The sequence below is a fragment of the Nerophis lumbriciformis genome, linkage group LG10, assembly GCF_033978685.3.
Source record: "Nerophis lumbriciformis linkage group LG10, RoL_Nlum_v2.1, whole genome shotgun sequence".
NCBI lineage: Eukaryota > Metazoa > Chordata > Actinopteri > Syngnathiformes > Syngnathidae > Nerophis > Nerophis lumbriciformis.
Genome location: NC_084557.2, coordinates 21,074,933 through 21,100,132, shown reverse-complemented (window position 1 = coordinate 21,100,132; position 25,200 = coordinate 21,074,933). Strand labels below are relative to the sequence as shown.

The window sequence follows — 25,200 nt, the reverse complement described above, 5'->3', positions numbered from 1 at the left end:
TGGCAAACACCAAATCTTCGCCTCTGTTTCCTTCCCAGGCTTCATGTTATGTTAATAGTAGAACTGTTAAGTGGAAGAGCATACCCAAACTAAAAATGAACCAACTCAAGTTAACTGTACTTTAGACTTGATTGACCTCCAGAACTGGTTACAACGAGTGAGTTTACATTTGAGCCTGTTAGACATCCACTTTAACGTTTAAAATTGTGGTTTCGCAGTTGTTTTTGTTCCTCATTCCAGCCCAGCGTAAGAGAGAACACATTGTATTTCCCACATCCGTCTCATGTCAGTGAAGAAACAGTGGGTCATTGGTTTGGTGCGCATCAAGAGATCGACCTGTGGTGGGGGGCAAAACTGCCGAGCACGTAATCACTCTGAGTTGCTTGTAATAAGTCACGTGTACATTTTAAACAAAGTTTGTAGTGCATAAGGTTGGCAGTAAATTCTATAGCCTATGATGATTCGATTACTGAAGTTTTGTATAATTGAGATATGTTGTCTCCCTTTCAGCCTCTACCTGGGATTGTTACAGTTGAATCAACGTTTATCTGCAAACAGTTTTTGTTTGTTTGTTCCGGTTGGGTTCTTCATGCACACCTGCATCCTCTCTTTGCATATGACTTCATGTTTGACTGCATGTGAGCCCCTCTTTCATCACACCTCATTGTTCTGCCTCGCCGCCAGAACGGGTCGTCTGGAGCGGGAGCTCACAGGAAGTCTTCGTCACTCACTGAAAGCACCGCAAACAGAGGAAGTGCTGCCGATAGCCTAGCTGGCTGTTTGTCACTGCTGACTTTATCAGAGTGTAGCAGCGTTAACTTTTTTTCCCCCCAACGAACGTCTTGGTATGTTTGTTGCGTGCTTCGCTCAGACTATGTCTTGGATCTCTGTGGATGCCGTGATATCACTGAAGCCAGACAGTATGTGCAGCTATACTGGCTGCTGTTCTTTAACTCTCCAAATATGTAAATACATGGAACCCGCCCAGGTCGGTCTGACTCGTTCGCGCTAACGTCAACAACCTCTGTGTTATTCTTATTACTAAAAAGTCCACGTTGAAATCGATGTCGACCTGCACGCCTAGCTGTTTTTCCCGACATAAAATTTGAGACAACGTCCCCGTTATTGCTAGACAGTGTGAAAGGACAACATAGTTACCGTATTTTCCGGACTATACAGTTCACCGTTTTAAAAGCCGCACCCACTAAATTTTAGAAGACATTTTTCCCCATATATTAGCCGCACCGGACTATAAGCCGCAGATATATATGTGGTGAAAAAAGTTACTTACACAAAAGGATTTTGTAAACATACCTTAATTGTTTCCAAAAGGTGCCTGTAACGCGGCAGTAAAACAGCTGATCAAACAAAACAGAAGTTATCGTCATGGACCCACTAGCTACAGAAGCTTGCTCTCCAAGCAGGTAAACATACTCAATAACTCCACAGTGACATTTTAGTGAATTTACTGAGGAATTTGAAACTGAACAAATACAAAAATAATGCTATTGTAAGTTAATAATACTAACACAGACACTTGAAAACGTGTTCACATTTTAGTTAATGCTAACTTGATTACATTACGATAGAATGTACAAATATGCATGAAATCACTTACAAAAAACACACTCACTGTTTAGTAAGTATGAATAGTTTTAGTTATATTGTAAAACTTACAAACTTGGAGTGATGCATGAAGAATCCATACGAGTAGAAATGCTACTGACAACTAGACGGAACAGCACTTGTACTTCCGACACTCGAAGCACTAAACAGAAGGAAATACTGCAGATGTTCACCCTGCAGCACCTGCAGTGAGCAAACTTGTCCAAAAGGTGGCGCCATAGCACATACAATAACGCACCTTTTCAGTGTCTTTGTTTGTGTTTTATGAAAACGATTTGCATTATGGTCGTTAGCGAAGAACAATCCATAAATAAGCCCCACAGTTTTATAGGCCGAAAAGTTCAAAGCATAGGAAAAAAGTAGCGGCTTATAGTCAGGAATTTACGGTGCATAGCATTGAAACGTGCACACAGTGACTTCTTTTCAGTGCTTTTTTTTTGTATATGTATAGAAGATTTATTGTAATTGTAGTCAAGACACAACGATATAACTGCAGCAGCTCTGTTAGGATTTAAACATATACAAAGACAAAGAATGAAAATAAAAATGCGGACAATTGATGGACAACAATGTCAAAGAATGGCAGTAAATCCATCCATTTTCTATCACTTGCCCCTTTCGGGGGCGCTGGAGCCTATCCCAGCCGAATTCGGGCGGAAGGCGGGGCACACCCTGGACAAGTCGCCACCTCATTGCAGGGCCAACACAGATAGACAGACAACCTTCACACTCCCATTCACACACTACAGCCAATTTTAGTGTTGCCAATCAACCTATCCCCAGGTGCATGTCTTTGGCGGGTGGGAGGAAGCCCGAGTACCCGTAGGGAACCCACGCAGTCACGGGGAGAACATGCAAACCCCACATAGAAAGACCCTGAGCCCGGGGATCCAACCCAGGACCGTGCTGCCCTAAGTTTTAAAATATCCTAAAAGTAAATCTGCAAGCAATGGCTTTTTTCTAGAGATGTTCTAATCAGGGGTTTATTCTCCCGATTCTGATACAGATCATCGATGAGTGAGATCAACCAATACTAATACCAATCTCATGTATCAACTGTAAATGTTTAAATGTGTTTATGGTGAGTGCTTGTTGACAGTTTAACCATATCAGCACAATATTTGAACTACTTCCTTGTACCCTTTTATTGCATACAATTGTTTGAGCAAAACAAAGTCAATAGTACACAATAACTAAACAAAAGTAAAAACTACTATCTACTACTCATTTAAACCCTTTGGGTTTTGCCCTCAAAGTTATCCTGTGTCCATGGAATTATTCCCAGAAGTTGTAAACATAAAAAAAAAAAGATTTTGTGAAAATAAAAATACAACCAAATCACTCTTGTGCCGATCATACACTGAAGCTATCTTGGTTGTCGAAACCACCAATTTGTGGATTAATCTCCCCTGCCCTTATATGTTGTGTACTGTCTGCGACAATGCTGACACCAACAGTTTTTGTTATATTATCCTCTCTCTAGACTCTTATTATAAATCTACTTGTTAATTTCCTGTTAATATATGTTTACTTTCTGCTGTGACATGCTTCCATCTACACTTCTTATGCTCTACTCTAAGCGCCAAGTGTTGGTTAAAGCTAGTTTAGCGGTTTGCTTAGTTACTAGCATGCCTGCTCTTGGCTTGCTCTGTTTTGTCTAACCCGTTGGTGATAATGTTGCTTGATAATGATGCTTAAGATACTAAGGAATGCAGTTTTTTTTCCGTAATGGTGGTGATTATTATTGGCTTAGGGGAGCAAGAGGGTATCAGCGTTTGTGATCAGCATTAATAAGCATAAATCCGCAATAGCAATCACATACTTTTTCAAGGAATTCGGCCAACACTGATCTGTGACCGATCGATCAGCACATCCCTGCTTATTTTGGTTTAGTTTATGTCAGCAATCGCTTACGCTGTTGTTATTCAGCCATTCCTGAGGAGCGTCCACCAAACAACCAAACAGCAGTGTGGTAGCCATTGGTATGATATGAAATGCCTACTACAGGATAGAAATTGATGTCTTCAGAGAATTACGTCCTCTTTCTCTTTTAAAATCATGAACACATTGGTTCTTCTAATATTGCTCCAAGTTAGTAACCTTTCAATTAATTAACATTATATTGCAGCTTATAATTGTTTGTGTGGAACTGTGGATAACATCGCTATCAGCTGAATGGAGGAAAGCTGGGGTCAGTGTTGCTCACTGCTCATTGCTTCTCAGCTTCAGATGCACACACAACTGTTACAGAACCAATGGAGTTAACAGTTCCGCCATCTGTGTGCTTGTAAATGCCTGTGTGAGTATACGACAATACTGTGACAACACAGTAAGCCTGGATGTTAAAAATTAGCTCAATGTGTGTTTTCTATATATTCACCTACAATTTGTGTCTGAAAATGTATATATTGTTGCTAATTATTATAATACAGTTGACGCATTTGTTATATCAGCGATTCACTGATGCAGTTACCGGTACATTGCACAATTGGTCATCACTTCCTTGTAGAGCTCAACCAGGTGCTGCTGGATGTCTTGCCCAATAGCACTCCAACCTCCGTATTTGTATCTGATTATATCTTTCATATTATTCTTTGTAGAAAGTCTACTAATTTAAAGTTTTATGGGAAAATACACATTTTCAAAGGAAGAATCCTAAAATACAAAATTGTCTTTCTTTTCAAGTTAAGGTACTTTCAAATTGAACATAAAAAAAACAAATAAGATTTCGGATTTTTGACATTTTTACTTGTTTTAGGTTCTAATCATTCTCTAACTATTTACCACGTAATGTTTTAATGCTGAAAATTCACAGACAAAAGAATGTAGACCGAACAGAAATATAATGTAGTGCCTCATTTTACCACAAGAGGGCCACCCATTTCCAGTTAACTTGACTGTAGTGTGCTAAAATACACTGACTGCTACACAAGTCAGCAGTTGAACAAACTGATCTTTTTACAGTATATATGTCATACTCGTGCTTCTGTTCTGCATGCTCTCTTTCATGACATTTCATAAAGTGATGCAAGATACCATGGTAGTGGCAGAAGAACACAAGATACAAGCATGAAGGAACATAGATGGAGAAAAAGTGATAGAGAGGAATGGAGAGAAAGCAATCAGTGAGCATGAGATGAGATTTTATTGTTGCATAATGATGTCTCGCAGGCCTTCCTATCCACTATGCTCTTATCTTTCCGGTAATGGATCACATGACCATATCAAGAGTCTGCAGTATTGAGCTGGTAATACCAGTACTCCACTAAATAGAGACAGACACAGTGATCGATAATACAGTTTGTCTCATTTTCTTTACTCTCAAGTGAATTCTAGTGTGTGATGTGTTAAAATATCAAGCAATTCCCATTTTAAAACAATAACCTTCTGGATTTCCATTCACTCATCACTAAGCTATTCACAGCTTTCCAGTCCTTCATTTAGTTAAAAATAACAGCGGGCTCCTATTGTCATAAAGAGGATAGTTTACTAACATTTTTGCTACAGTTCTATAAACACAGTATTGCTACTCCTGTCATTGTTTTTTAATTATTGTATTGTTGTCCTGATAGCAAGTCAACACTAGATGGCATTAGAGTCTGTCTGTGGTATTCGGGAGAATGGTTGCCCCAGCTGAGTGTGAAGCGACTGGGATGAGAATCAGCACCTCCAAGTCCGAGTCCATGGTTCTCGCCCGGAAAAGGGTGGAGTGCCATTTCCGGGTTGGGGAGGAGATCTTGCCCCAAGTGGAGGAGTTCAAGTACCTCGGAGTCTTGTTCACGAGTGAGGGAAGAGTGGATCGTGAGATCGACAGGCGGATCGGTGCGGCGTCTTCAGTAATGCGGACGCTGTATCGATCCGTTGTGGTGAAGAAGGAGCTGAGCCGGAAGGCAAAGCTCTCAATTTACCGGTCGATCTACGTTCCCATCCTCACCTATGGTCATGAGCTTTGGGTTATGACCGAAAGGACAAGATCACGGGTACAAGCAGCCGAAATGAGTTTCCTCCGCCGGGTGGCGGGGCTCTCCCTTAGAGATAGGGTGAGAAGCTCTGCCATCCGGGAGGAGCTCAAAGTAAAGCCGCTGCTCCTCCACATTGAGAGGAGCCAGATGAGGTGGTTCGGGCATCTGGTCAGGATGCCACCCGAACGCCTCCCTAGGGAGGTATTTAGGGCACGTCCGACCGGTAGGAGGCCGCGGGGAAGACCCAGGACACGTTGGGAAGACTATGTCTCCCGGCTGGCCTGGGAACGCCTCGGGGTCCCACAGGAAGAGCTGGACGAAGTGGCTGGGGAGAGGGAAGTCTGGGCTTCCCTGCTTAGGCTGCTGCCCCCGCGACCCGACCTCGGATAAGCGGAAGAAGATGGATGGATGGATGGTTGCCCCAGGAGATTTTCGGGAGGGGCACTGAAATTCGGGAGGGGCACTGAAATTCGGGAGTCTCCCGGGAAAATCGGAAGGGTTGACAAGTATGCGTGTTAGTAGACAGTCTATTGAGGGTTCTTTCTGATTAGGGACAGACAGACAGCTTAAAACACACGTGCATGGATCTAAAACACACATTCGCGGAGCTGAATACACATTCAGATTGGTATAAAGACACAACAATTGGTACACACGCACGCATATTGGATTACACGCGCACAGATTGAGACACATGTTTGCAAATAATTTTGCTTCAATAATACTTCCATACATGTAAAAGCTTTCCACAATTCACGCAGTGACGCAACCCCATGCTGCACAACAGGGCACTTTTACACTTAAAACAACTAACGAGGAAGCGCCACAGACACATAGCATCAGCTCAAAGTTGATAGCAGTTATGGCGCCTTGTGCCTTTTGACCAACCATTAAGGAGTGCATTTGAAACCAGGTTGGCCATGCTCTTTCTATACACGACTCTGTTTGTGGTGGCCATTCTTTAATGATATTCACACGAAAAGAAAGACAAGGGAGAAATAGACATAATTAGTTGATTTACGGGAAGAGGCACCGGTACATATTGGACAGATTGCCAGTCTGTCACACTGTACACAATACAATGAATACATACCTACAACTGTATTGTCAGACAACTCAAAAAACATTTTTTTAGATCTCAATCAATGAATGCCAGACAAGTTATCTGTTATTAGCAAGCTCACATGTTGTTCTCTCAATCACATGGAATTGGGAAAAAAACTAAACCAAGTTGGATAAAAAAAAAGAAAGCCTTGATTGGTGGCCAAGTTCAGAAATACTCAGACATAACATGTGCCTCTGATGGCACCATAAGATGTTGCTGATTATTTTTTACATAACTGTACTATTTAGATCTTGCGTGCAAGACTGGATACATTGTGACAAACATAAGCAATAGAAGATATCTAATGAAGCTTTAAAACTTAAGAATATGCCTCAATCTGTTAAGGTTAAAGTCACAGTCTAAAGGATAGAAGTAATAGTTTTAAATGTCATCAAGACAACTACTATTGATACAGTATGAATATTCTTTATAATGATGAGTTCCAAAAACAGTGGTAAGACGTGTAGTAATTACTAACAAGCTTTATTTCAGTCTGACTTCCAGTGGCATCCTCTCTGAATGTAAAAGGTGGGCATAGTCAGACTAAACCACTCATGGCATACCCCAGCCCGGCCATACACTACATACATAGTAGATCCTTTCACATCGTTCCACATACAGTATACTGTACCTCTAACTGTCCTGTGTGTGTGTGTGCATGCACACTCCAGCATATTTATGGTGTAGCCACTGGGTGTGCTTGTGCAATCCGAACAGTGGGTTCTTGGTTCTTGGCAGTGGCCCCTTGTGTACATTGAATTGCGTATGCAACAAATCGTGGCGGTTTCAAATATATATTTTTCTGGCGACAGAGCGAGGTGATGAATGTGGCACAGAGAGAACGTGTGTTCTATCAGTACAGTATGAGCACTGGAGAAGTCGGCTCACTCGGGAACATGGTCTCTGTCAACTCTTCTCATGCATGCACTTAAGTTTCTGTGACCACAGTAAAGCATGTGCGCTTGTGCAGAGTATTCCTGGAAACCCTGTGTGGGAGTTGAGGGGCCAGGGTACAGCAGTCTACCATAATTTGTGTGTGGTAAGCAGAAAAAGAGAGAGGTGTATTGGTATTTATTTTTAGCAACAATATAATACTTTTAGACCAAAGAGCTTCTATCTTACAGGATTATGTATAACTTTTAAACCGTTAACCCAATTAGTATGCAGCACAAGTGCATATCACTCTTGCACAACATGTACTGGAAAGAGGACCGTTGGAAGCCATTGAGCTTAGAAGAACTAGAGTAGAGGAAAGGGGTGAGAAGGGATGGATACAAAGGCTCACAAAATAAGGAAGAAAGCTTAAAGTAGCTTGAGGAAGGGGCTGCAAAAGGAGCAATAAAATTAAAGTGGAAAGAGGGATGGTTTAAAGCTGAATGGCAGCTGGAAAGCGGGGATTGTATGGAGGGGCATCAATTAAAAACAAGCCTCCGTGGTCTGAAGCTTCCACTCTCTTCATTAGAATCCAAGCCACATTCAAGTGTGTTCCATAACCTTGCCCACAGTATTGTCATTTCTCCTTTGCACATTCGGCTTCTTGCCTCCTCCTCTTTTCTGTGGTTGCAGTGTAATTGCAGTAACTGACGGTGGAGGAGCAGCAAGAAAATCATCAGCAGTTCTTCTGCCAGAGTGATCTTATGGTAATAAAGCTGAACTTGGAGACATTAAACCCGAAACTAAATGCTGTGCGGAAGTAGGGGATTTGGGTTTGCACAGACAGACACGCGCACACACAAACACACACAGAACCAGACACACCACACCGCAATCGGATGATGTCATGCTGAATAACACAGACGGCTCTTAAGCAGACTGCTCGCCTGGATTCATAATTTTTGTTCTCCTTGCTTCAATTCAACACTGACAGCTCTTTAAATATTTTTTTAACTAAAACAGTTAAGACATTGAACTAAAGACTGGTGTATACTCTAACTTCCTTAAGCGACGCCGTCTCCCACCCTCGCCTGCGCAGCCTCTCGCAAGGCTTATGTTTACCTCCCAAAAATCCAAGGTTTGCGTTGCCAGCGACGGGGAATACAGAGTTGTGATTGGTCAGTTTTTGCCGAGGAGGGTCCCTGAACTCAGGCAAGCAGACATTGTGCTTGATATGCACAAATGATTGCCTGAAATAAAACAACAGTGATTAAACGTTTGCATGAAAACTGATTTTGTGTGCTAAATATCTCGGCGCGCTCTAAAAATAACTGAATGTGCCATTTTTCAGCTTATTGTGTTTTTGTTGCGTCCAGAAAAAGTCACAAAGAACGACACTCTTTTTAACTTTTATTGTCAGTCTTGTGCTAACAACAGGTTCAATTCTGACAAAAATTATTTCTCGTGCACACATGTCGTTTTCTCTCACACACAACACTTCTCATTCTCCGTCAATAATCTTAAACGGTAGATTTACAAACATTTGAGAGAGCAGACTGCCTCTGTAATTCACCAAGTTGTTTTTTGATTATTTATTTTTCTTTCTTGGCACTATTCGACCTACACACTCACTTTCTCCATTCCAATGGTGGGAAAACAACATTATGTCGATGTTTAGGTAAAAGCTAATGCTAGCGAGTAAGACCGGATGTTTTGGGCGGCTCTTGCGCGGTTAATTCTGACAATCGCTATGCCACCTTTCTTTGGGGAGACATATATATCAGATGTTTGCTTGCAACTTAAAGCATAACCACTAACCAAGAAACAACTCATATCTTAAAAGACTCATAGGTTGTGGTACTCGTAAATTAAGGTACCACTGTATTTTCTGCGTTAAACCCACAAACTCTTATATTGTCCTCCTTAATTGATAGTTTTGCCAGTGGCTACATGCCTTAGAAATGCATGTCTGTGCATTGGGTTTGAGTGTGTAAAAGATTAAGCAAAGTCATACGTACAGTATAGATTAAATAAGGATAGTCTGTGTGTCCTTATGCCTTTCGCATTTTGACAATAATCTGCTCTTGCGATCTATTCAGCTTTCTCCTCTCAACTGCATCCCACTGGCTTATTTCCTTGCTAGGCACCAATAATTCAATCAATCAAAGTTTACTTATATAGCCCTTAATCACAAATGTCTCAAAGGGCTGCACAAGCCACAACGACATCCTCAGATCCCACATCAGGACAAGAAAAAACTCGATTAAACAACGAAAAACCATGGAAGGGACCGCAGATGTGGTGACCCCCCCCCCCCCCCCCCCCGGATGACCGGTGCAATGGATGCTGAGTGGATACAGTTAATAACGTGAGAGTCCACTTCATAGTGAGGCCAGCAGTGGATCCTCTTGTATGTAGACAAGTCAGCAGTGCAGAGACGCCACCAACTGACGCATAGAGCAGTGGAAACGGCTCCGTGGTCACCTGATAACCTCTCCACGCAGGAGAGGGGGGCAGAACAGAAAAGAGAGACGGTAGATCAACTCGCCTAAAAAGTGGCCTATATAAAGGCTGCTAGGGTGTGTAAATGAGTTTTAAGATGGGACTTAAATGCTTCTACTAAGGTAGCATCTCTAACTGTTACCGGTAGGGCATTCCAGAGTACTGGAGCCTGAATAGAAAACGCTCTATAGCCCGCAGACTTTTTTGGGGCTCTGGGAATCACTAATAAGTCGAAGTTCTTAGAACGGCCATTTCTGGCTGGCACATATAGTACAATACAATCAGCAAGCTAGATCGTTAAGTATTTTATACGTAAGTAGTAAAACCTGAAAGTAGAATATCGGTATTATTTTCGCCCCAACTCTCTCATTTGAGTCACACATTGAGTGTTACTAAAACAGTCTTCTTTCATCTCCGTAATATCGCTAAAATGTGTCCCATTTTGTCCACCACCAATCCTGAGATCATTATTCATGCGTTCGTTGCGTCTGTAACGTATTATTTTCTGGTCTCCCTATGACTAGTATTAAAAGATTACAGTTTTTACACCGTACAATTACAAATTACAATTTTTTTGTTGTCAAATGTTAAGGTAGTATTATTACGTAAATACAGTACTAATTACTGTAGTAGTAATTACTTTACTGTACGCTGAGTATACAGCTGTGAGAAAAAGTTTAGTTTTTTGAAGGCGGAAATCACACTTTATCATTAAAGCCATTATGATGTCACGTCTTTGTCTGGTCGAAGTCACTTAACATTATTCTGCCTTGTGTTTCCAGAACCATTCAGCATTCTTGCACCTCCATCAGTGTCACACTTTTGTGTGTGCATGTGAGCGGGTACTGAGAAAGCAATAAAACATGGATGTTAGTCTCTATACAGACAGTTTTCACCGTTGATGTAATAAGAAAACAGATCACATTGTGCTACACCAGATCGTTTGAGTTCTGTCCATTGATGTGGCAGATCGACACACCTACTATAGTGGACGCATTGAATTTGAATTCTCCTGAAGTTGTACAACTCCGAATTTCACCAAGGTTTTGGGAGAAAATAGGCCTTTAAAGTCGCACAAAACCTGAGTTTGAATCGCCCTCAAGCACGGCACCAAATAGGAATAAGAAACTTTGTCAATGTAGTGAAACAAAAAAAATCATTAGACACTTGAACCAGCAGCAGTAGTGTTACATTGCAGTAAAATAGAATACGTAATAGGATAGTATAGACTTTTATTTATCCCTCATTGGGGAAATTACATTGTTGCAGTGCAGGTTTTTACATCAAGTAACGGAAATAAAACGTAATGGAAGAACAATAGCACAAAAAAGCCGTAAGATCTTAGCTTGGCAGGTTAGATTTTTTATTTTTTATTTTTATTTTGATGGGACATACTTTGTGTGTGTGTGTGTGTGTGTGTGTATGGCTTTTTTGCAAAATGTATCGAGAAAAGTACATGGGCTGCAATGTTAGCATGTTTCACAAAAATTCAGTTTACTGAGCATCAAATGATTGTTGGTTTTGCTTTTTTTGTGGCTGCTTTTTATTGTGTTCTTTAGTCCAAACATGGACCAGCCTTGAAACCTGAAATCATGTGACAGGGTAAGACAACAGCATTCCAATACTTTCCCCCTCTGGTTCACCATCTGTGTTTAGTTTTTTTTTGTGTGTTTTACACTTGTAAAAGTGTGAGGCACATCCAATACGCAGGTTGGTTAATGCTTCATTGCGGACTGTAACAGTTGTGACTGGTCAGCTTTCAGTAGATTATATCCTGTGTTTATTTGGCTTGTTCAGAGAGCGTACACAGTCCAGCTTTGCAAACACCTCCTACCTACATTTTCGGTTTAACATTAAATCAATTAATAAATACAAAATGATTTATATAGCCCTTAATCACAGGTGTCTCGAAGTTCCAAAAAGTTATAGATTTGCAGCGTGACCAAATCGCACCGACTTCACTCTCTGGTCTTCCGTCTGCTACAACGTTTCACCCTCTTCTTTGTGCTTGCTTCTTTAATCAGCAGTTCATCTTCCGTTCGTATATTCAGCTTCAAAAAGATAAGGATGTGAATCCTCATTTGTTCAAAATTAGTCGTCTTTGTTGTCTGTTACCAAGTCTGCCATGATTCCAACACACTCGCATATTTGTTTGCGGAAGTAGGAACACACAGTAGATGCCGGAAGCTGCTATGGAAATGTAAACAAATGCGCCAGAGAAGGAAGTCCCGCTATTGATTAAAATTACTAAAATACGGTAAATATTGTATATATTACATATTGTTATGAACGTGTATGCTACTACATTATATAGAGACTTACAATGTGTATGTAAAATGTTGGAGGGTTTTGAAATTGTTTAGAGAGGGCTTTGAAGGCTACAACAGTGGCTCCCATTAGCCGCATCTTGAAAGCATTTATCATCTTTAAAACCCCCCACCCAAAAAAAGACACGTGATCTGGTCTCTCATAATGGTTGTGAAGGTGCAGTTCCGCTTTAAAAGAAAAAACAGGAATATAGGAAACTTCACTTGCAGTGTCCAGTATCCAGTATTTATTTCACAGTCACACTGGTTGATTTCCATCCATCCATCCATCTTCTTCCGCTTATCCGAGGTCGGGTCACGGGGGAAGCAGCCTAAGCAGGGAAGCCCAGACTTCCCTTTCCCCAGCCACTTCGTCGAGCTCTTCCCGGGGGATACCGAGACGTTCCCAGGCCAGCCGGAAGACTCCACATTGAAGTGAAGTGAAGTGAATTATATTTATATAGCGCTTTTCTCTAGTGACTCAAAGCGCTTTACATAGTGAAAACCCAATATCTAAGTTACATTTAAACCAGTGTGTGTGGCACTGGGAGCAGGTGGGTAAAGTGTCTTGCCCAAGGACACAACGGCAGTGACTAGGATGGCGGAAGCGGGGATCGAACCTGCAACCCTCAAGTTGATGGCACGGCCACTCTACCAACCGAGCTATACCTATATATATGAGAGGAGCCAGATGAGGTGGTTCGGGCATCTGGTCAGGATGCCACCCGAACTGGTTGATTTTTTGTTGCTAAAAAGTTACTGAATCGATTTCAACTCACTGAATCGTTTCGTATCGAAACGTTGTTTAAAAAAAAATTTAAAAAAAAAAGATTGTTACTGAATCGTATCAGCAACCACAAATATGTAATTGAGTCGTTGTTAAAACAAATCGTTAAACCCTTACTAGTAAGTGTGGCTATTGGGATGAGGGTGGGGTGGCTGATTAATGGATTTTGTCACTTGTTTTAGTAATCGAGTAAACAAATTGATTAGTTTGTTCGATTAATCAAGTAATCGGGTAACAGACTTTATAGCCTTTATGTGTATTTCAGGGGAAACAGTTGAAATAACATTTTTTTCTGCTTGCCGAAACATAATTTTTTTGTAATAAATGCACAACATCAACACTTTCAACATGTGTACAATTATAGGCGCCGATCTACATGTCTGCCAGTGGGTGTTTGGTGTGTGTAAATTAACCAAAAAAAAAAAAAAAGTTCAGCGATAAAGCCATATGATTTGTGGCTTTATTATTTTGTAAAACGGACCAAACTCCCCACAAAATTAACTACAACAAGAACAACAATTATTTTAAAGATTGAAAGTTGCCATCAATCCCACGTGGGTGCTCGGCATTATCCGTGGGTGCTCGGGCCCCGAAGCACCCACGGGATCAGCGCCTATGTGTACAATAACAACTCCGCTGTTTGCCGCCACACGGATCACGGAACCCACACACCACGGTGTTCTTTTGCAGCCTCCCTGCGTAAACAATATCCACGTGTTTAAAGTTCCAAGATTTTATACATTTTTTATTGGTTCCACTCTAACGATTAACCGAAACAACTGAATATAAATTGAAACTTTACGAAATAATCGTTGCAGCCCTAGAAGTCCTAAATATCGGTCCGTAATCGCTTATTTTACACAACTCTGCTCGACACGACTCACCTTCTCATTACTTAAAAAAAAAAATCCCTGTAAAATTATTTGCAAAAGGTCATGCCTATGTATTTATAAATAGTTGATTTATATAGGCTAGCAGAGGTGGGACCAAGTCATTGTTTTGCAAGTCACAAGTAAGTCTCAAGTCTTTGCCCTCAAGTCCGAGTCAAGTCCCGAGTCAAGACAGGCAAGCCCCGAGTCAAGTCCAAAGTCAAGACTGGAAAGTCTCAAGTCAAGTCCTAAGTCCTGCATTTTGAGTTTCGAGTCCTTTCAAGTCCTTTTAACCACAGACTAATATATTAACACAGATTGTGTATGCTTTTCAAACGCTGTATTTATTTATTAAAACAAGTGCATTTTAAATTGCAGGAAAGAAAATTGTGCTGACATTGCACTTTATAATAGCACTATTAACCAGTCATTTTAAACATTAACTCATTCCTTTACAGAACAAACACATTGAAAAATAAAGTGCAAATGTACTTATTTGTACAAAAGTGTTAACATTGAAAAAACATGACATATACGTGAACATAACAAAAAAGTTGTACTTTTTATATGTCAGGGCCCTATGCTGCATTGCATTTGCAAAAGACCAAATTAGCCAAGAGTCTGTCAGTCATTTGTGCACGATGGGGCCGTAGTATGATGCCACCATGGCTGAAAACTCGCTCCACTGGAGCACTGGAGGCAGGCACTGCCAAGACTCTCATGGCCACTCGGAACAGTGAAGGAAGAGTCTTCATGTTCAATGCCCAGAACAAAAGGGGGGAGAGAGTTGTTTTGGGTTGGTGCACTACTTGTAAGTGTATCTTGTGTTTTTTATGTTGATTTAATTAAAAAAAGAAAAAAGAAAAAAATTATTTCTTGTGCGGCCCGATACCAATCGATCCACGGACCAGTACCGGGCCGCGGCCCAGTGGTTGGGGACCACTGAGGTAAACAACCAACAGTATGTCAGAAAGCTAGCTAAAACGGTACACATATTCATAATATAGTATACATTTTAACTGACCTTTATTTGACTATTTTTGTCTTTTTTTAGGTGGCTAAAATACGCGGTGCTGCTGACCGCCGTCTAGCGTTACGTGTGATATATTGACTAACGTAACCCTGCTTAAAAAAAATCACTGAACAAAAAGTATGAATAAGGTAGTGAACTGCAACAGATTCCCGTGTTTGCAATAACGTTATAACGTTAGCAGTGAGTTTACAGCCTCACTGATTTAACTACACAGCAAATAAAAATCACGTTACTTAGCCAATAAACGTTATCTTACATTCAAAACTTACCGTTCTTTGTGCAACTTCAAATGCCGGACGAAGTTGGAAGTTGTTGCCTCACCATCAGTAATTTTCGAACCGCATGTGTTGCATACTGCAAACCGTTTTGTGTTGACCACCTCGTAATTTTTATACCCAAACGAAATTATTTTAGGTATCATTTTTTGTTTACTGGCGTGTGGTTTGGACATGTCTTCTTCGTTGGTTGTCCTGCAATTTGATTGGATGAATGCTGTGTGATGAAAACAAAGTAGATCTAATTTGATTGGCTGTTGTACTGAGCGCACACCAGCTGACACACGCAACGCTGATAGACAAGTACACAATGAAAAATACGGAGCGCTCCCGAATAACTTTTTCATCTTTGGGTTTTGGGGAAAGTAGCAAGTCATGTCAAGTCATGTCAATTCAAAAGGCTCAAGTCCAAGTGAAGTCACAAGTCATCGATGTTAAAGTCTAAGTCGAGTTGCAAGTCTTTTTACATTTTGTCAAGTCGAGTCTAAAGTCATCAAATTCATGACTCGAGTCTGACTCGAGTCCAAGTCATGTGACTCGAGTCCACACCTCTGTAGGCTAGTAAGATAAAGTTTTGTCCCTGATAGTCATGCCTATGTATCCGTGGATTGCTATATGTAGATTGTTGTCACAATTTTAATTTTTTTGCCCATTTTTCATCTCATTGATAATTACATTTTCTCTCGTAAGTATAACAAAGTTAGCACTTTGTTAGTTTATGTTATGTTAGTTTGTAGAGAGAAATAGGTTGCCAATTGGAGAGACTACTTTCGACTTAAATGGTATTAATGGATCCTTGCTCTATTCTTAGCCTCAGCTCTGCCTCCACCGGGCGTGGACAATTAAGTGCTCTCTTGTTTCCATGGATGTACATACTACACATGTGACAGCCCAGGAACAATAGTAACAGGGGAAGGGAAAACGCTGTCTCTGGTCGAAAGACATGGCGGTGGTGTAGTTTTCACATTGTCGAGAGTTTATGTTTTCTATGGCGGGCTGACGTGATGCACATGTGACTGTTGACAAACCCAACACCGCCTCCAGCATTCTCCCGCTCAACATGTCTACAACTGCGGAACTTGTCACGGATAGGGACTCTTGTTGTTCGGGATCGAGACTGCGTGTGTGGAAGGGAAGGGGGCGGGGGAGCAGCCGCAGATTGTCGGGAAGGTGTTGAGCAGCGAGCCGCTTGCATTGTTCCTTCCGCGTCTGTGCGACCTGCAGCCGCCAGCCCCGCACTGCCACACCGCCACACTCGCTTCGAGGCGCCGCCTAAACGCTCCCAGCATCCCACCATACTGGATTTGTTGATCCGCTTCCTGTCGTCCAGGATGAGGTTTAAAAGAAACGGCTCGTACACTTTGAATCGGTGAGTAAGATGCTGATGACTTCGTGTGTGGAGATCATAACTGACTTTTCTGTGGAGCGTCGTTCCTTCGCATCATAGGGACACAGCATTTGAGCAAAGCAGCGGCTTATTTCATCCCGATAAAACATGTTCTTTTTTTCGTTTTTTTATTGGCAAATGATGTGCTTAAATCAGTTTCCTCATTTGGTGACCATGTGTGCTTCAGTTTGCAAGAAACCTGTTGGTCTTGTTTGAAAGCCGGTGGGCTCTTTTGTTGAGTGTAATCTCCCTGCTCACTTAACTTCCATCTTCATCATTTTCTTTGTTAGTTGCTCCCTTCCTTTTTTCCTACAGCTACAATTATTCTTGTTGGTCCAACTTCACATGTGCTCAGTGTGATTATGGGCGCCCCCTTCACACTCATCTCATTAAATACTCCATGCATATCTTGCAGTTCCTGCAAGGGACAATATTCTGTTCATTTGTTCATTATTTGTATCTCTACGTTATAAGTTATTGAATGGAAAACGGTGTTGGTTTGCAGGTGTCATGCTCTCATTGTTTTGAATTATAAGAAAGGATCCAAAGTTAGGAAGCACACACACACACACACACACACACACACACACACACACACACACACACACACACACACACACACACACACACACACACACTCACAAACAGAAACTTGGGGGTTTTTTGTGTGAAAGTGAGTTTTGGCGGTGTTGGTCTTTGTACTAATGGCACTCAATTTCCTCTTTTTCCTTGTCTTTGGCACATGGCATTCCGCTGGGCTTTACACACGGGTACACACAAAAACCACATCCTGCTTTTTAGACCTCCCCCTCAAACTAAATTCCAAGCATCCCCCTATAACACCCTCCTACCTATCTATCTATCTATCTATCTATCTATATCAGATAGCTAGATAGATTATCTATCTATCTATCTATCTATCTATCTATCTATCTATCTATCTATCTATCTATCTATCTTATCTATCTCTATTTGTATCTATCTCTATTTTTAGCTATCTATCAGCTCTATATCTATTTGTATCTATCTCTATTTTTATCTATCCATCTATCTATATATTTGTATCTATCTCTATTTTTTAGCTATCTATCAGCTCTATATCTATCTATCTATTTGTATCCATCTCTATTTTTGTCTATCTATCCATCTATCTATCTATCTATCTATCTATCTATCTATCTATCTATCTATCTATCTATCTGTCTATCTCTATTTGTATCTATCTCTATTTTTTAGCTATCAGCTCTATATCTATCTATTTGTATCAATCTCTATTTTTATTTATCTATCTATCTATCTATCTATCTATTTATTTTTCTCTATATCTATCTATCTATATTTCTCTGCATATCTATTTATCTATCTCTATTTTTCTCCATATCTGTCTATCTATCAATCATCTATCTCTATCTATCTCTATTTCTATCTATCTATCTATCTATCTATCTATATCTATTTATCCATCTATCTATCTATTTTCATCTATCTTTCTATCTCTATTTTTCTCCATATCTATTTATCAATCATCTATCTCTATTTTTCTCCCTATCTATCTATCTATCTATCTATCTATCTATCTATCTATCTATCTATCTATCTATCTATCTATCTATCTATCTATCTATCTATCTATCTATCTATCTATCTATTTTTCTCTATATCTATCTATCTATATTTCTCTGCATATCTATTTATCTATCTCTATTTCTCTCCATATCTGTCTATCTCTGGCTTGTTATGGCATGCTCTTGCACGTACAGCTTCACATCTTTGTTTGTGTGCAGGTGTAATCACGCCACTAAAGAGAAGGTCTCTTTCACTGCAGCTCCTGGCGACAAGCCTCCAAGGAGGAGGCGGAGGAGTGATGATGTCATTGGAAGTAAAGGTGCTTTGCTGAGCTGCTGCAGTTTTTGATGGCAAAACAGAAGTGGGTTTCATGCATCCACGCTATAAATCAGCATCTATAAACTGCAGTCTTCCCTATAGTATAGTCTGAAGGTGACCTGCTTTATTCAGTGATTGTTGTCTTTTTCTGGTATGAGGCATTGATTTGTTTCCATGACAAGGGTGGACTTGGTTGGTTCTGACATTGAGCATCATCAGCATTTAGCCACGTCAGCCACCTTCGTCACTCAGTGTTCATCCTGTGTTAGCGCCAGCCTTTTCATTACATCAACACGTGCAGATTCAAACACGTTTTGTTTTTATCTGACCACTGCAAAGTTTGTAGTGTTTGGTTATTCAGATTGTGTGTTTTGTTGTGTAACAACAGTAGCAAGTGAATACAAGAGACTGATTTTGCTCTCTGTCCTTCACCTTACTTGTCTCAAGAGTACTCTGCAGTGATTGGCTCGCTTCCTGGAGGCTTGTCATAGAGCTCGCCCCTCCCAATCTGTTCCACTGCATCATTTTTTAAGAATGAAGAGTCATCCTTATTGTATATGTGCGTCAAACTTTCATATAACCCATAGACCTTGGTTGCTTCATAGTTTAGCCAATAAAGCATATGCTTAGGCGATATATTTAAGATTGTTTTGGGTGTGTATACATTGCATGTTTATAAACAGATGGCTGAGATTGCTGCCTCCTGAGGTTTGTTTCCCCTCTCTCTCTTGTTCTCTTTTTCCTCCTCCTATCCATCTCTCTCTTGCAGTCCAGCCAGCACTGCCCAGCAGTCTGCACTTTGTTTATGGGACTATGTTTGCCACGCTAATCTTCCCGCTTTTTAGGTAGGAGCCAGCAAGTGAGAGAGAGGGGGGAGAGAGAGTTCATCGCTAAGGAAAGAGAGCAAGAGAGCGCAAAAGTGTGAAAGAGAGGCAGGCAGTGGCAGAAGGTGGACGGCAGAGAGAATGACTATCCTGCTCAAAGAAATTTGTCAGATTGTTGTGAATGGAATTTGCTTTTGCGTACACGCTGATCAGTCCTGCATGCATCTGTCCTGTGGGGCAGTCAAAGGTTGTTGGTGTGCAGCCATATGATTACACAAGGTGCTAGGCTGGAAGCCGTCATCCTGCTGCACCTGTAGCCACGTGCGACAGAAGAGGGCAGACGGAAGGGTGAGAACGACGAAGCGGCCAGTTCTGCTCCACTTCTGCCTGGATGGGTGTTCTGGTGTGCTGTGACTGCTTCTTCTATAGGTAGCTAACCAAGTTTCCTCTCTTTTCTTGTTACTTAAGTCGCTGGCAGTAGAGTTGGCTTTTCAGGATTGTTCATGTTTAAATTACAGGCAGTTTGTATCTGATTCACTTGCCTCCCTTCCTTTCTTTTATTTACTGATTTTGTTATTGTGCTGCGGTTTGGAGAAGACATTTGGGGTCAGTGCAAGTAAGGTATTATTCTGGAATCAGATCCATGTTAGTTCTTGATGTTTGAGGATCAACAGTGCACACAGGCAGCCTCCTTTTAGATGACCACACAATATTACGATTTAGAACTATTTCTAATGTATATGTGCACAAGCTAGTTTGCTAATGGTGTGCTTGTCCTGTAAGGCTTGCCAAACTTTTCCTCTCTGTGTGCCTCTTGGCCGTCTACCAGTGTTTGTTTGGACACAGTGTTCCCTCGCAAGGGGCAAGGATGTGTTTCCCGTTTGTCTGTTTGTTGTTTGCGCAGCATTGAACTCATCAGACTTTGCTCTTTTCGCCCTCCCAGCAATTGGCTGTACTTTGAAATCACTCTGATAAAGATACTTGGCTCTTTCTTCGTGTTTGGGAGGCAGTCCTTGTTCTTTTCAAAATCGCCTGACATGTTGGTACTTTCATAGCACACCACTGGTCCAGGTTGATGGGGTAGATAGTTTAGGTTAGGCTCGTTGGCAGTCAGAGCATCTGGTTCTCCTCTCTTGTGGTTGTAGGATGAACCAGTCACAAGCCGTAACTGCTGTAAGAAGTCTAAATATAACGTGCTAGTTCTCTGAGGAGTTTTTTGGCGGTGGTTAAATTGTAGCGCACTTGCACACCACAGCTGGATTAGATTAGGTTTAACTGGGATTCGCAACTTTGTTTACACTTTACATAGTGCTACTCACAGTATAAATGTGTGTCCACACGTTACATACTGTAGGCCTGAATGAAAGAAACACACACAGAAGTCTTATAAAGGGAGGGTTTGTTCCTAAAGTGTGTTTTCCCTCCTTGGTGACGTATGTGAGGGAGGAACCTGGGCTGTGTGCTGATGCGTCAGAACCTCATTAAGGCGAAATGGGCCGTCAGGTCTAATATTAGCATTTTCTCCACCTCCTCCACGTCCATTAGCCAATCAAACTAAGCAGCTGTGATATGATGTGGCATGATTTGTGTGCGTTTTTGCTAAAAACAAGTCCTTGTTGACCTCCGCACCAGCCAGACCAGTCGCCGATGTTTTAGTTTTCAACACTAGAATTGTGTGGAATAGAGCTTGCCTGCCAGCGCTCCGCCAAACAGTCTGCACTAATGTTGACCATCCTGTTTAGAACAGAGTGATTGAGCAGTCTGTCATTGTGTGACGTCAATTAGAATGAAAACAGCACTTAACCTTCATTTTCAGTTCCAAGTCTGGACAGCAGTGTAAACCTAGTGCTAAGACAACATACTGTATTCAACAGCTGGCTAAACATTTACCATGAAGTTCACTTAAGAAGCCACATAGCCACTGAATACACATCAGTTCACCTTGCCAAGACAGTTTGGAACAGTAAACTCTGTCCTGGCTTGCATTTCTACTGCGGGATGTGTATGCAGATTGCCGTGTCAGCTACCAACATAGTGTGACATCATGATATTGTGGTACAGTGTAGCCCACCAATACATTTAATAAAGACCATCACATGGTTGGGTACATCACACTTACGTTGTCTGTAAGAGTGAAACAACTTCAACTGGCATTGAGTCGTTTCTTTGTTGAACCTGCAGTTTTCTACTGACATAATTTTGCATCGTTCCCATTTCCTTCCATATGGAAGTGATGATGATGCTCTGTCAACTAGTCAGTGCACTGCTGTTTGTTGAACACTGCAAGAAAGAGTGCAAGAAAGTTACTTGTTGCAGCTTTTTTCGTGTCCTTCACCACTTTGGAGAATTAGAAGAAAGACATGTAACTTCTTGAGAACTAGCGTCTTCTGTTATGTTATGTTATGTATTGTGTATATTTACAAGACTTGAAGAAATCAAAATAAAATTTGGTTTGTTATTTAGTATCAACCAACAGCATCTGGTACTGTATGTCAGTCACAACTAATTTGTTGGTTGAAGAAGATGAGATTGCCTTCATCTAGAACTATAGCAACCATGTTGCTTATGCTCTTTTCTTCGGGAATTACGATTCGCACACAGTCTAGAACTTTCTGTAGAAGCCTCCTGAATTCTCAACTGCAATCCCGTAGACTGGTGTAAAGTGAATAGACAATAATGCGCTAAATCCGGATAGATGGCATGTTTATTGTGCTTAGAAAGAACCAGTAAACTGTATTTAATTTGTTTGTTGGACTGGTATGTTAAATCTGAAACCATTTAGTCATGGAAACATCTATATACTAGTTCCTTCTGACTGTTAATTTACCATTTCCTTTTTTTTTGGTTCAAACAAAGCGTTTCTTACCAAATATGATTACATTAGTTCTATCCCTAACTGAGTTCGATGTTATAATCATGTATCATTTATTGAAGTAGTTGAATAAAAAGTGTACCATGACTTTAAACGTAAAAAACAACATGAAGTGCGCTTTCTATATTGGCGCATATAAAGACTGTGACACGAAATTGCAGACACTTGACTGGTTAACCATTGGCAGTTAGTATTTTGATTGATTATACTGTCTGTTAGGTTTGGCTTCCAGTTCCAGCGCACATCTTAAAAGCAAGAGGTAGTTTTTGCTCTTTGCTAAATAGTTCTGCATTAAAAGAAATGAAGTGTAATTAAAGTGTACTAGTCAGTGTAGTTTGACCTTAGTTATAACAGTGCCAGCCGCGCTCGTCATAGGATTCATTCTTTGTATTCTTTTGTCACTCTCACAGGATTCTTTATCAAGGTTCTTGTCTACAAAATAACCTTATTTTTAGGAAAAGTCAATACAGTACATTTAGAAATTTTTGTTTCAAGTGAAGATTGAAAGCTTTATTCCATTATGAGCCTTCCTGTCATACACAATAACATTCATCAGATAGTAGGACCCTATTTTCCTGCTAAGCTATACAAAACATTATAATAACAATGGTATAATACACGATACATCATAATTGTGAAGTTCAGTGTGTTTGTGATGTACTGTGAGACAGGCTTTATTCCATAACAGCACTAGTTTGTGGGTATGTTCTCAATCGATCAGTTTTTCGATTTGGTTATGCCCAGCTTGGAATTGGTTTGAGTAAGTAGGCCTGAATACACTCGAGCAAATCCACATTTGGTCAAATTGTGTCAAACTTGATCAGGGATACGAATACATAAATGCCTTGAAAGTGTTTCTTTGAAGGACTTTTCACCCTGTGACCTATAAATTGAATAGTTGCTATCCTCAGAAAAATGCTCATTGTCAGAATAAGCAGATTGAACCTTTTGATTTCAAAGAAAGAAACAATCCTTTGGAAGTTCTTGTGTCTGTTTCCCCTAATTGAATTTCCGCTTATCATGCGTCACCCGACTAAATCAGGCATGCAGTCCATAATCAACAGTTGGAGCTTTTTGCACTCATATTGAGATGGTTCTACTTACTGTAACTTGGGTTAGACAAGACAGTATAGTAGTAAGGAGCTGACAATGTAACAAAAACCTGGTGGTCTAGTTACATGATTTGTGGAGTGTGTCAGCTGGAGATCAGACTCAAGTTCTTTATGACTGAACTCATCATACCACAATTTTTAGGACTTTAGTTTTTAGACGTGAAATTTGTGGGAAAAATCCAAGTTTTTAAACATTAATTTTCGCGTCAAAATATCACTTAAGCGTTTTGTAATAAAATCTCAATAAGACCGCGAAAGGGACAAGCGGTAGGAAATGGATGGATGGATAAAAATACGAATTAGACATTTGTTGAACACTCTCCTCAGCCGCAGGTACTCGCTGTTTCTGTTGAATAAAAACACTGCATTGAGTTGCAGGACAAACAATATGATAAGCAGCAAAGTAGACAGCCGTCAGCTGTATCTGTAGCCACACCCCCTCGGGTAATATACTTCCGGTGTCGTGACCTCTGTTTACAATCTGTCACCTCAAAAATATGCTCTAGAACTACAACTGGCTCTGAACTAACAGTGTTCGGATTGTAATTAGCCAAACATGATTAGCAGCGAAGTGGACAACCATCAACGTTATGGCTCTGATCGCGATAATGGTTAGCTAACTAGCAAACTTGTTTAGGTACTCCAAAATAAATAGAAGAAAGAAAGAAGAAAGTTAGGTTGCTAGTTTGCTAGCCATCTAGCTGGCTTACTCCGTTCGCTCTACGAGCTACAACGTTGACGGCTGTCCACTTTGCTGCTAATTATATTTGGATAAATACAATCCAAACACTTAGTTCAGAACCAGTTGTAGTTCTAAGTATTTATTAGTAGCCAGCAGGTATATTTTTTGATGTGACAGATTGTAAACAGAGATTTGGTTTCCAAATTTGAAATGTTTTCTGAGTTCTTTGCATGCATGTTATAGAATTTTACATGACATTTTAATGATAATTATGTTAGTAAATGATCTACTAATGAAACTAAAAATGATGTTGTACATTGCATGGGAGCCCAGAGAGTTTGGTAGATGAGAATAAATCCAAAGTTAAAAAATAGTATAGAGATGCACCAAATTGCAGAAAATGTAGTCTTGATTTTAAAAAAAATACTTTCAGTGGCAGCACTTTGTGCTATTAAAAATGTTCCTCTTTTTTTCCCCCTATGTTTTCCTAAAAGGGTGGTCACATCCCCAAACCCAGTTTTCCATGGATTCTATAAATTATGAGGAGGTATTGTGCTTGCAGTATTTTGTCTATTTAAGTCATACACTGCACTTACCTCAAATGGAAGGACACTTGTTCTCTGACTGTCCACAACTTTAACCTGGTGTCCTGCCACTGCAGACCTGATCTAACACAAGGACAGTTGCATAACCCAGTCATTATGTTTTCTTGCATTCAGGTGCAACTTCATCTTGCTGGCTCATGAGAAGCAGAAAGTGATGACTAACCTCCCATCTGTCCATTTTGTTACATGCACACAATGTGATACATTTTTTTCGGTCCAGCAAGATTGTATTTAATTAAAAGGAATAATGCACCTTATGAATAAGTGGTTTGCGATTGTTATGTATTTGTTTGCTATTTGGGCTTACCAGATAAATTGTGTGCAGAGTAAATGTGTGCATGAAACCTGAAAAATAAAGTGTGCTTCAGAATTGTTGCAGCAGCCAACAGCCCCGCTGCTGCCCCTTGGAAAAAGAAAGGGGCAGCAGCAAAAAGAAAGTCATTTCAAGGGAGACAGGAAGCGCTTAGGCGTTTCACCTCGTGTTTATCGAGTTTGT

General features: G+C 40.6%; 1 protein-coding gene across 3 annotated transcripts in view; it reads left to right on the top strand.

The window, feature by feature from the left end:
- mob2a (MOB kinase activator 2a) overlaps positions 1-25,200 on the top strand; it is a 98,478-nt gene that overhangs the window by 27,374 nt on the left and 45,904 nt on the right. Inside the window, exon 1 of one of the 3 annotated variants that reach the window (XM_061970036.2) lies at positions 16,359-16,707. The exons of 1 other annotated variant lie outside the window; for it this stretch is intronic. In XM_061970036.2, the coding sequence (XP_061826020.1) occupies positions 16,670-16,707 (38 nt within the window). In that variant the 5' untranslated portion in view covers positions 16,359-16,669. Of the gene's footprint in view, positions 1-16,358; positions 16,708-19,379; positions 19,863-25,200 lie in introns of those variants that run through there. One more of the 3 variants, XM_061970034.2, reaches the window with a different exon arrangement.